Source organism: Meleagris gallopavo, chromosome 19 (genome assembly GCF_000146605.3).
Source record: "Meleagris gallopavo isolate NT-WF06-2002-E0010 breed Aviagen turkey brand Nicholas breeding stock chromosome 19, Turkey_5.1, whole genome shotgun sequence".
In the NCBI taxonomy this organism is placed as follows: Eukaryota; Metazoa; Chordata; class Aves; order Galliformes; family Phasianidae; genus Meleagris; species Meleagris gallopavo.
The window spans coordinates 400,652-412,964 of NC_015029.2; the positions used below are offsets into that span (position 1 = coordinate 400,652).

General features: G+C 53.6%; 2 protein-coding genes across 2 annotated transcripts in view; one reads left to right on the forward strand and one right to left on the reverse strand.

Annotated features, from left to right (window-relative positions):
* C8G (complement C8 gamma chain) overlaps window positions 1-381 on the reverse strand; it is a 3,397-nt gene extending 3,016 nt beyond the window's left edge. Inside the window, exon 1 of the mRNA XM_010720680.3 lies at window positions 365-381. Coding sequence (XP_010718982.2) covers window positions 365-381 — 17 coding nt within the window. The remainder of the gene's footprint in view (window positions 1-364) is intronic.
* Window positions 382-652: 271 nt separating this feature from the next.
* Window positions 653-11,989, forward strand: FBXW5 (F-box and WD repeat domain containing 5). Its single transcript, XM_019621318.2, has 8 exons — window positions 653-806; window positions 2,113-2,270; window positions 2,885-3,059; window positions 3,945-4,093; window positions 5,423-5,909; window positions 8,158-8,305; window positions 9,216-9,428; window positions 10,059-11,989. Exons 1-8 carry the CDS (start codon window positions 722-724, stop codon window positions 10,303-10,305), a joined length of 1,662 nt encoding a protein of 553 aa, XP_019476863.1. The 5' UTR covers window positions 653-721; the 3' UTR covers window positions 10,306-11,989.
* The last annotated feature ends 324 nt before the right edge of the window (window positions 11,990-12,313 follow it).

The following is a 12,313-nucleotide window of genomic DNA, read 5'->3' on the forward strand; positions in this document are numbered from 1 at the left end:
GGGCCGTCATGTGCCCGAAAGGGGCTCGGGAACCGCCCCGCGCCTTGCGGAGGGCCGTCGGAAGGCCCGGGCGCTTCGGCTCTCCCTGCCGGCCCTGCAGTGAGTCACGGCGTGCCGCGGCACGGGTGGATTCTATGGTAATCGCTGCTGGCTTTTCCTGATCGCGGCCTTCCGGCTCCGCTCCGGGCTCTGTCCCTTTCTCGTCTGCGCTAGGAAGGGCTGCGGGCACGCGTTAGCTGCTCAGACTCTATTTCCATAAGGCGTAGGCAGCGGCTGCAGCCTGACTGCCAGAGGAGAGCCTTGCGGTGGGTGAATGCGCAGCAGCCTAATTGTACAGAGGGCAAATGCTAACGCGGCGCCTCACCCACTTTGCTGGGGCATGTCAGACTTGATCTTAGCCTCTGAGATAGGAAAATGACCCATTAACAGCGTCCTGCACGGCCTTCCATGAGGAGAGCTGTCAGCAGCCTCTGTGAGGGCAGCCCATGCTGCACTGCTGCTCTCTTGCTGAGGAATGGGCATGCAAAGCCTTGTCTGGAGGGGTAACCCGGTGCTGTTCCCTGAGCTGTTCTGGGAACAGAGCCCCTTGTCACCAGGGGGGTTTCTGAGAGGCAGCAGCCCAGAAGGGCTGTGCTCAGTTCTGTCCCCCAGGATGTACACAGTGCTCCCAGTGTCAGGTGTGGCACAGGACTGAGTTCCTGCTCTCTAGCTGTGATCTGTGATGGCTACAGGAGGATGGGAAGAAGCGTGGAGAATCAAACAGTGGGAAACCCTCTGCAGCAGGAAACAGCACACAGGGGCTTCAAGTAAGAAAGGAGAAGATGTGGATGTGACAGTGCAGGCTGCTTGGTTTCACTTGCACAGTCTGTATAGCTCCTTTAGATTAAAGATATTATCACTGAGTTTTATTTGAGACACTTTGGACAGGCTCATTCACTTCATGTCTCCTGAATGTAAGCTGGCATGTAAGCTGGCAGCCCTGTTCTTCAGAGCTATGGGGGTGGTCAGGGTAGCTCAGTAACAAATGTGGCTCTTCCCAGGCTGTGAGGATCATCCCTCTTGGTGATGGCAGGTGGGCCTTCCCAGGAGCTGGGGAGTGCCCTGCCAGCCCTGAACAGCACTGTCTGAGCATTCATGGAGCTGTAAGGGGAAGCATTGGGAGTGTTTGGCAGATGGGAACCAAGGACTTTGAGGGGGGGTCCAAAGCAATCTGCCCACTGAGCAATACTAGGATTCCCTGGCAGCAAGTTGTGCCCTGCCCCAGGGGAGGATGCCTCCCAGGCTACAGTGAGTTCCAAAAAACCTTCTGTCCTGTTCAGTGTAACTAGGAAAGTTGGCCGTTATCCATATAAATGTCTAATCCTCTTTACTTCCTTGGGATTTGCTGCCACAACAACTCTATAGGCACTTTGTTAAAAATCCTCTTTATTTATCTCTTCACTTGCAATCGGTGTAACCTTCTCGCAGTGTACTCCAGGCTTTCCTCCTTGCAGGACTCCTTGTTTGCCTTGATGCCTTGCATCCAGCTCCAGTTCTCTTCTGGTTCCCCTCTTTCTTGACTTACGCAGATGCTTTTTCCTGTTCTCAGTACTCCTTCTGGAACCTTCTTAATTCTGTGTCAGACAAGACAATCAGAGTGGAGCCCAGTACCCTGAGGAACAGCTTCTCTTTCATTCCATGACAGATGTACTTGCAGTGTGCTGGAGCACGTCTGCAGTTCTGACTTCTGTTTTGTCCTAAGCAAAGTTTTTGATAGTTAGCTAATAGCTGTGCTCTGGGTGTTTCTTATAGTGGTTGCAGTGGCTTAGAAAGTAATGATATAGTGAGAAGTTGTGTTCCTTGGAAGAAAAGATTGTGTGTGTGTGTGTGTGTGTGTGTGTGTGTGTGTGTGTGTGTGTGTGTGTGTGTTTTTGTGTGGAGGAATGGGAAAACTACTGAGAAAAATGTAAAGTCCCACTAACACAAGTGAAGCTGCAGAAATTGCGGCCACAGCAGAGCTCCTGAAAGCACTGTGCTTTACTAGAGACAGATTCTGTGGCTGCAGTATTCACCTCAGGTCTCTCTCTTCCCTCCCGTGTGCATTCTTGTCATATGTCCCTGCTTATGTTCCAGCTGCTGTCTCCTGGTATGATGAGTTCCAGAGGCTCTACGACACCATCCCTTGCATTGAAGTGCAGGCCCTGAAGGAGCACAATGATCAGGTTTTGCACCTCAGCTTCTCTCACTCTGGCTGCTTGTTTGCATCGTGCTCCAAAGACTGTACTGTTAAGGTAAGGTGGTAGTGTTCCCTGCACAAAACTTTCAGTTTTGATTTTATAGGGCTCGTCTATGAGAGCAGCATTCAGGAAACCCGTGAAGAGGTGAGGCTTGATCAGGTGACTGGGCTTTTCGTCTGTAGCTGCTGAGTTGTTCTCAAAGCCACAGAACTAATGACTTTTGCCAATGTAACCTTGAGAGCAGCAGATTCCAGCTTCAGCCCATCTGAAGGTGGTAGAGATGCTTACGTGGCTCTGGCTGCTTTCCAGGTGCAAGCCAGTCCCTCATTATGACTAACAGTGATAATGACCTGCTGCAGAAGATGTCTTGCATGGGTGGTTGTCTTGGGAGAAATCTCTGTCAACATGCTCAAAAATCCAGCTGTGCTGCTAACTTTTACTGCCTGGTTGATGGAGAAGTTTGGAGACGTGCGGTGTTTAGCTGCTCTCCAGAGCTGCAGCTGTTCCCTGTCAGTGGGGTTGGCAGGGAATTTGGGTCTTGAAGGTATTTAAATAGGGTTCTCAGTAACTTTTTTTTACTTTGACTGGTGAGTGCTGACAGGACAGGTGAAGTAGGACAGCCTTCAGGCTTCTTGCAGCTTCCTAACTGTTTGTCCATCTGCCTGTAGATCTGGAGCAATGAGCTGGACATCTCTCTGCAGCACAGCTCCAACATGAGGCCATACAACTGGAGCTACACACAGTTCTCCCAGTTCAACTCCGATGATTCCCTCCTTCTGGTATCAGGTGTCTTTGTGGGGCCTCACAACTCCTCATCAGGAGAGATTGCCGTAATCAGCATGGGTAAATTATGCCTCTGCCTTCACTGAGCCTTCCTGAGAGGTGTAAAGTGGTGGGAGATGAGGTTCTCTTCTGCCCCTTGCCCTTTGTGTACTGTGGCCTTGACCTCTGCTTGTCCTTTCCACCATCTGCACAAAGGGGTCCCGGTTGCAGTTTCTTTAGGTAGGCCTTCTGGATATCCTTAGGGATAACTCATGTCATCACCTGAAAGCGCAGTGTGGCATATATGTTCTCATTTAATTTCGTCTCTAAGTGAGAGTCTGGGTAAGGTGTGAGGTGCCTGTGTCTCCAGCTGTCCTGAAGCCACCATTTCTGCCTCAAGCAGAGTTGGTCCTGCCCTGAGGTCTCGTGCCTTTGAGATGCAGTCACCCTGCCCAGATCAACCTTTTCTGCTGCAGTTCTGAACCCAGCTGCACTGTCTCTTGCCATCTCTGTGCCATGACCAAGAGGTGCTGCTAAATGCACAGCTCTCCTGTTCAGAAGGGCTCCCATGGGGTGGGAGGCTGGGATTGTGTGAAGAAGATCTGTGTGTGTTTGATATGTTCTTGTCCTTGGGGCATCTGCTTTGGGCCATGCTTGGAGGAAGGCTGTGTAGCTGGTTGCACTCTGGTCTGGTTGTATCCGGCCGCCCTTATGTTTTGTTTTTCCTCTGCATGTACTTCACACAGATCTCTGTAAAAGAGAGAAATGATCTGTGTCTGCAGCCGTGCCTTGGGGCTGGTCTGTGGTTGGGCAGTATCTGCTCAGCTTGCAGTGAAGATGCTGTGTCAGTGCCTCCCCTGCTGTGGGCTGAGACCTGACTCCCATTTCCCATTCCTTCTGCAATGGTTTCTCCAGACCCCCTGTCCGGGGCCATCATCTCACACTGCTGTTTCCCCTCTCTTCCAGAGAACTTCACATTGCTTTCCAGGGTGAGGAATAAACCTTATGATGTGTTTGGCTGTTGGCTGAATGAAACCAACTTGATATCTGGCAACCTGCATCGGATTGGGCGTATAACCTCCTGTTCTGTGCTGTGGCTGAACAACGCTTTCCAGGTGAGGTGCCTCTGTTCCAGCTCCTCAGGCAGTGCAGCTTCCTGCTGGTTCTTGTGGGAGGAAAAGCTGCAGAGGAGATGTGAGAGGGAAACAGTGGCTCAGATCCTTGTTTGCCCTGTTTATCTCCTCTGACTCACCTTCCGGATATTGAGCTTGAGGCAACCCTGGAATGGAGTTTCCCATCATTGGGTACCTTATGGTACTCATTGCAATAGCCCTATTCTACCCTTTGCTTCCATTATTTCCTGCCTTATAATCGGGATGAGGAGTTGGGTGCAGAGTTGTAGAGCAAGTGTTGCTGAACAGGGTTACTGAGGGCTCGGTGCAAGGCTGGGCCTGGGATGACTGCAGCCTGGCACGTGTTGAGCAGTGACCATTCTCCCACTTGGCAGCTCATTGTGATGTTCCTGGAAGTGGCTGGGAGGCTGGCTTTGTCCTGCCTGCCACTGCTGAGATCTGTGGGCCAGGTGCTGTCTGTTACGCTGTGATGAGACCTGCAGATGGAGTGTGTGCTGGCCTTAGCCTATGTGCTGCTTGTTTGTTCTCTGCTACTTGTGCTTCTTAGACACGTTGCTCTTCCGTGTCTTGCCTCTGTCCTGTTGTCACAGCTGCACATCCTGGTGTTTTGTGTCTTTGACTCAAACCTTTGATGCTGGCTCTAGCTGGAATTCCCTGTGGTGGCAGGGACCCTTCCAATAATCACATCTCTGTGTTGCACCTGACACTGCAGCATTAACTCGTGCATGTCTAGGAGTCATGGAAGGACCTTGACTGGTTTGTTAGAAATGTTGAAGTGTGGCTGCAGACAGCCAAAGCAGTTAGGTGGGGAGAGACTTGCAGCTTGTTTCTGGGAGCTGACATTCCAGCCAATTCTGCTGAGCGGCACATGCAAGCTCCAGGAGCGCTGAGGTCCTTTCCCTTTGCTTCACATAGGCTGGAGGAATGGTGCTTTGCACTTCACCTGTTTGTCATGGGGGTCTGTTCCTGAAATTCTCAGCAGTGCCAGCTGATGACCTCAGGCAGGAAGGTGGGAGCAAGGCTGCCTGGCCTCACTGTTGCCAATTCAGATGTTTTCCTTCAAAAGCCTGGCGCTGGCTTTTTGGCTCATCTCACCCACCTCCAGGATGGGAAGGAGCATAACAAAGCTGGCTGGCATCTCAGCAAGTCCTGATGGTAATGCTTAGAGATGCCCATAGAGCAGTGCTGGGAGGTCAGTGTGTGACCGGAGCCTGCAGAGTGGGCTCGGGCTGTGGACAGTGGCTGCGTGGAGGCTGTAGGAGCAGTGCTGTGGTGAGGGGATTCCTGCTTACTTCTCTTTTCTGCTCCCAGGGCATAGAGTCTGAGAATGTGAATGTAGTGAAGAGACTGTTCAAAATCCAGAATCTGAATGCCAGCACTATCCGGACTGTGATGGTGGCTGACTGCAGCCGGTACGATTCCCCAGACCTGCTCCTGGACTACGAGGAGCAGCTGGCTGCCTCTTCCACCTCCACCTGCCCGGTCTTTGATCTCGGCAGTGACAGCGAAGAAGAGGAGTCCAAGCCCAAGCAGACTCCAGAGTCAGCAGTACAGGAATTGCCGGATGACGGGGCTGTGCCAGCAGAGGATGAGCTGCAGCAGTTCTTTGATGATATCATGGGGGGCTGCGTGAGGCCTGCCATGACTGAGGCTGAGCTGGAGAACAAAGTGGCTGAGCTGTTCATACGCAACAGAACTAAACCGCCTGAGGTGAACCTGCTTTCCACGGACAGCAACAGCAAGACAAAATACTTAATTTTCACCACAGGGTGCCTCACCTACTCTCCGCACCAGATAGGTAAGGCTGTGGTTGAGCTCCAGGGCACATCAGCCGCCTTAGGGGTGCGGGATGCAGCTGCAGTCTGGGTGTTAATCTGGAAAAGACCTGTGTTGTTTGCTGCTTGTTTGTGGTGAGTTGCAGTTTTGCTCAAGCGGGGTTCTCTGTACAGGACCAGAGGGTTTTGAGACTCTTCCACTCACTGGATGTGGTTTGCCTGCAGGCACTTGCCTCATGGTTTTGTTGCTACCAGGCTTGACGCTTGGCCACATGTCATGGCAAGGGCTAAGCAGGAGACCAAGAGTGAGCTCCTGACTTAACATCAGCCATGAGCCATGCATCAATGGAATGATATGAAGGGCAGAGGTTGCCCTGACGGGGGCTTGTGGGAGAGTGTCAGTTGTGCAGATGTGGAGAGGGTGTCAGGATGAGGCAAGTCTAAGCTGCTTGGAGTTTGTGATTGTGTTGCTTGTGCAATGCCCCATCCCTGTGGGACAGAGCCCCTGTGCAACTCGGCCTGTTGGTCTTTGGGATGTGGGTGGTTGGAGCTGAACATATGGCCTGGTGCAGGAGGGGATTGGCTGCCTCAGTGCAGTTGGTGGCGAGCTGCTGGTGACAGCTTGCTGGTTCTCAGTTGGGTACAAGGAGTTGTAACTTCAGCACAGGCCAAGCATGGGCACTGCTGGGGGTCTTTGTCTGGCTTAGAACTTCACCAGCTCATTCTGAGCACACTTGCTGAGGTGCTGGAACTAGATGAGACTGAAGGTATAGTGATGAGCAGAGGTAGATAGTCTGGCTGCTTCTCCAAAAGCCCCTGAAAGTAGCCTACATGTTGAGTGGGAAGGACCAGGCATCAGTAAAAATGTGAGGAGGAATGTAGAGCTGCCTTCAGGCAAGAGGACTTCTGTAAAGCCAGACAACTTCTTTTCCTTTTGGTACATTTTCTTTCCTGCTGCAAGCTCTTCTAACTTTCCTGGCCTGCACCACTGCAGTAAGGCAGGGAAGGGCTGTTTCCAGATGTGCAGACTGCCTGGAGAAGAGCCACTTGGTCTTTGTACACCAAAGATAGGAGTGCAGCCCGGACTGCACAGAACTATGACACTGTGCTCTTTTTCTCAGCTGCCAGCAGGAGCAGTGTGGCTGCAGTGTCTCAGCTCCTTGCCCAGCCCTGAGCTGCTGCCAAATGCTTCACTGGCCCATGGTGCGTGAACTGAGTCATTCTCTGTGTGGTGGCTGCCTGTCCTGGGAGCTGGTGCTGCTGGGAGCCTTGCTCCTGGTGCAGCAGGGGCTGCTTATGAGCATCACAGCTGTGTTGCCCAATCTGCTGCATGCAAGCATTTCTGCAGGAGTTCCCTTGGAGCTCCTCTCTCCCTCGGTGCTACCTGAGGGAGGAAGAATCTACTGGGGAGCAGCAAGTGGGGTAGGAAGTGAAGGGCCTGAGTTGCTCAGCTCAGCTCAGAGATGTAAAGGGCCTTGGGCTGCAGTCTGGGCCTTCTTTCTCTGTGAGAGGTAGCTATGTAAAGGGTGGCATTAAAGGTCCTTTGGGCAAGGGGCAGGATCTTCCCATTTGGACACATGGAGAGTGCTGAGTACACATGTGCCCAAGAGCTGCTGAGGCCTACAGGTGCCCTCCAGGAGGCCATCACAGGGGGCTGTGTTTGAGAACTCTGTCTGGAGATTTTGGGGGAGAGAGCTTGACCCACAGCATGCAGTTTGGAAGCTGTAAATCACTGAGTCTGGTCCTGGTTTCAGACCTTGTGCCTAGAGCTTCCTGGGCTGACCCCCAGCTGTGCATCACAGCAGCTGGAGGAAACACCAAGCGGTGCCTGCTGGACTCCCTGAGTCCGAGTGCTGCAGGATGTGGGCCCAACCCTGGGGCTGCACAGGGAGAGCCTTTCTGCAAGCAGAGAACCTCTGGGGCCAGCACTGCTCTCTTATACTGCAGAGGCATATAGCCAGGTGAGGTTGTAGTGGGTGGGTTGGCAGCTGGGCACTAGGCTTCTTACCACTAGTGCTCAGTGTGCCAGAGTGTCACTTATAGGCACTGTTCTGGCCCAAGGTACTGCTAGTGAGAGCCTGGAAGCAGCTGGCAGGGTCAGGAACTCTGTGCCAACCTTTCCCTCAGCCCCTGGCTGGAAACAATGCAGTCCTCCTTTCTTAGCAGTGCTGAAGGAAATCCCTTCTTGGATTGAAGCCAATGGGCTTCCATCAGCCCTGCTGGTCTGTGGCAGAAGCCCAGGCTCGTATGATCTTCCTTTCTGTTCCCAAGGGATTAAAAGGATCCTACCCCATCAGATGACAACTGCTGGGCCAGTGCTTGGGGAGGAGAGGCGTTCAGATGAGTTCTTTGACTCGCTGGATCACGTCATTGACATCCACGGGCACATCATTGGCATGGGTCTCTCCCCTGACCACCGGTGAGTATGACAGGGTGAGGGGAGGAAGCTGCCTGCTGGCCTTGGGCACCAGAGGGTTTGGGTTACAGCTGTGTGGGGGCTTTGGAGTGAATGGGAGGAGAAATGACATTCTGCCCCAAGGGCAAACCTCTCTGCATCAGGCTGGGATGATGAGGCACTCTGCATTAGGGCATGTGGCTGCACAAAGTGGTAAAAGAGAGAAGACTGGAAGCAGTTGGGCCACCTCAGTCAAATGCCTTTTGGCTGGAGGGACCCATTTGCATACCTGCATGTGGCTGCCATGACAGTGGTTACTTGTCTTTCCTTGAGTGCTAGCAGTAAACTTCACCTTCTGGAAAACACAGTCACCCGTGGCCCTGCTGCCTTTATCCAGAGCTGGGAGCAGTTTCAGACCTTTGCTGCAAGTCTCTGAAGTGCTGCTGGCAGAAGGAGGGCCCTGTGCTGGCCTGGGGCGGGGAGCCTGTCCTGGCCACCTCAGACACTTGTATCCCGTGCTGATGAAAGGTGAACGTCTGAGCATCTCTCCCAGTCCTGTCAGGAAACCTTTCCTCCCTCTGTGCTGCTGAGCCCATTTCAGCGTAGAGGTCAGGCACAGAGTCGTGGCAGAGTGAAGGAGCTTCCCACAGCACTGCATTTCATTCCTGAGGCAGTGGGATAGGCTGCTGTCTTTGGTATTGATTTTAATGAGACAAAAGAGGCTCAGCCTAGTCTGTAGGGCTCTCCAACTCTAACCTCTTCCTTTCCAAGGGAGGCAGGGAGCAGTTCAGCACTGTGCTGTTTCTGCCTGTTTCAGAGTTGCAGGCCTGCTAAGGACCAGGGTAACTGCGTGGTCCCTGCCCTGACTGTGCGAGGGGAGAGGGTTTTATGCTGTGACTGTGAGCGCAGGGTAACCCCTCTGCTCCCCTCCAAGATACCTGTACGTGAACAGCCGTGCCTGGCCTCGGGACTGCGTCATCTCCGACCCCATGCAGCCACCCCCCATCGCTGAGGAGATTGATCTGCATGTGTTTGACTTGAAGACAATGAAAGAAGTGAAACGAGCCCTCCGTGCGCATCGGGCCTACACACCCAATGAGGAGTGCTTCTTCATCTTCCTGGATGTTAGCAGGGACTTCGTGGCAAGGTGTGTGGCACGGGGGTGGGCAGGATCCTATCCCAGGTATGGGCAGGGTGTTGCACTGTGGGCTGGTGTGCTGCAGGCCGGGCTGGTCCGAGAGCTGGGGGCTGCTGTGAGCAGAGCAGGAAGAGAGGCTTGTGAGGAGCAGGGACCGAGTCAGAGGGTGCTGCTGGAGGATGTCTGCTTTGGTCCTGTTGTGAAATCAGCAAGGAAAGAGGAAATGCGGGGCTGTGGCTTGTTTGTCAATGGGTGGCAGTTGCCCTTTCTGAGGGCTGCAGACAGCAGGTGTTAGATGGCAAGTTGGGATGGCTGGAGCAGCTTCACTGCAGCCCAGAACAGAGCTGGCTTGCTGCAAGTGCCACAGCGTGAGGCTGGCTGCAGGTCCGGGCACACAGCCCGTGTGCTCGTGCTGCTCTGAAGGGCTTCAATTGCTGCTGCTGTGAGACCTCATTTCAGGCTCCGCTTCTGGAAACCCACTTGTGTCTGTGGCAGGGCCTGGGTCACAAAGGGGATTTGCCCCTGTAGGGTGAGTGCCCGTGGGTGACAGCAGTGCAGATGAAGGCCTCTGGCTGGGCCAGGGCACTCAGTGTGGCAGGCAGGGCCTGCTTGTCCTCACCACTGTGTTGTCTGCTGCAGCGGGGCAGAAGATCGCCATGGCTACATCTGGGACCGGCACTATAACATCTGCCTGGCCAAGCTGCAGCACGACAACGTGGTCAACTCGGTGGCCTTCAGCCCGGTGGAGCAGGAGCTGCTCCTGACAGCCAGCGATGACGCAACCATCAAGGTGTGGCGCTCCCCTCGCACCGTGCGAATCCAGCAGGCCAGGAAGCCCAGGCCCAGGAAACTGCTCTTTTCCTGGCTCATGAACCAGAAAAGCTGAACCCAGGTACACCTGCTCCTGCAGCTTCCTCACTGCAGCCACTTCTGGAGCTTGCAGAGCTTTGAGCCCTGCACAACGGAGACGAGCTCTGGGCGCACCAATCCCGTCAGCTGAGTTAGGAGGGACCCCAGCAGTGGTAATGGCTTCCTCCTTGGAGCGTCTGCTTCAAAGACAGAACGTAAGGGCTGAGGACCTATTCCTGGGTCCGGTGGGCAGCAGCCCAAGCTGGTCACAGCAGGGTAGTGTCCCCACAGCTTATCACAAACGCTGCTACTTGGTCACAGCTCTCTCTGGGTGAGCTTTGGTCTCTGAGAACAGACTGAGGCACGTCTCCAGGGTTTGTACTGTGTGGGCCTGGGACGTGACTGACTTCACTGAGAGCTACCGGCTACGGAGCACCTGCAAAAGCAGTGGTACAATGCTGTGCTGCCTTACTGCGGGACTCTTTTAATATAGTAGTTTTATTATTGTTTGTTTGTCCCAAACCTCCACGAGCAACTTGTCTGGATGCTGGGTGTGCCCAGGGCTGCCCCACACAGTGTTTGGGCCACAAAGGAAGGGCAGGAAGGATCAGAGGGCTGAAAAGGCGGTGGGGGAGGCGGTGCTGGGATGGAGCTGGAGGGGCAGGGCTGCCCTGCCATTGGTCTGTCTTACAACTAAATCCTGATACCATCAGTTTACAAATCTGAGAGGGGAGGGCTGGTGGAAGCACAGATCTGGCTTTGCCATGGTCCTCCTCTGTTCTGTAGCACCTAAATGAAGTATGGCATTGGTAACATATTTATTCCAGGGGATCTGCTGTCTCTTCCAAGGGATAAGCTGTGATGATGGGTTCCATGGTCACCTCCCTCCTATGCTACTCCAGTTGTGGCACTTTAGGTTCTCTTGGTATGTTCTCTGTGAACAGGTGGAGGTGCAGCCTTCCTGCCTGAAGGAATGAGTGTGAATAAGCTTCCTTCCACCTGGGCTGACTCACCTTGGGGCTGGTGATCAGCTCCCTCTGAGGGCTCCTCTGATGGGGGAAAGTGGCTCACTTTATGAACTCAGTGTTGTTTATTCTGTATTTGTCCCTGAAGCTTTTTTCTCTCCAGCCATTAGCCAACTGTTAGAGTCTAAAATTAAGCTCCTAATCTTCACTTGGCCCAGACAGCAGGGGCCAAAGCTCCCAGGCCAGCGTTGACCTCAGGAGCTGCACCTGCTGCTGGGCTCCCCCCAGCTCAGAAGTACCAGGGCAAGTGTCTGTGCCACTCACAGCCTCAGGTTGCAAACAGCCTTCATGGAGGCAGTGGCTGCTGTCATAATATGCACTGATGGCTTTAACAGCTCCTCCAGCCCTCAGCAAGAGGGTTTTGCACCCATCTTTTGCTCTGCCACAGCAGGTGCCAATGGCTTTATCCAGAACCCCTGTACTCAGGTCTTCTGTCATCACAGGACTTCTAGAAACAAGGGAGTCCTTCGTGTGTGTGTGTATGGGTGTGCACTCAAGATCTAAACCCAGCTCTCGGTCCCCTTACACAGCAAAGGAACAGTCTCCACCTTTCTACACCTGCCCTCCTGACCCAAGATAGCAAATCTGTTTTTCTCCCTTGGCACAGTGTAGTAGTGAGCAAGGCACTGAGGGTTTATGTTTGTACCAAGTTTTGCTCTTCACCATGGCGTTGAATAAATGCTCTGCTAAAGCATCTCGGCGATGTAGGTTTGTTTTTCTTAGTACTATTTTTTCTACAGAAGCAAAACTGAAGCCAGGAGTACAGTACTGCTCTGTGTGCTGCAGCCATTGCAGAAGCAGCTGCAGGGCAGGACTGGGGCAGTGCTGCCTTCTTAGTGTCCTTCCTTATCGTGCCTGCAGGAAAGCAGTTGAGCTGGGGGTCAGCTCCCCCCAGGGAGGCTCTGGGTGTGGGGCAGAGTGTGAGGACTGCAGTAGGGCAGCAGGAGCCCACAGCATAGCCCTGCTGCTGCCCTAGCCCAGCACTGCCTCTTCAGCTCCATGCAGCGCTGGAGCCTCCCA

Bases quoted from the DNA above. Each gene is read 5' to 3' on its own strand.
- FBXW5 (XM_019621318.2), top strand. From the start codon at position 722: ATGGCTACAGGAGGATGGGAAGAAGCGTGGAGAATCAAACAGTGGGAA. The intron at 2,271-2,884 runs GTAAGGTGGTAG...ATCTGCCTGTAG, and splicing joins CCAAAGACTGTACTGTTAAG to ATCTGGAGCAATGAGCTGGA. The intron at 8,306-9,215 runs GTGAGTATGACA...CTCCCCTCCAAG, and splicing joins GGTCTCTCCCCTGACCACCG to ATACCTGTACGTGAACAGCC.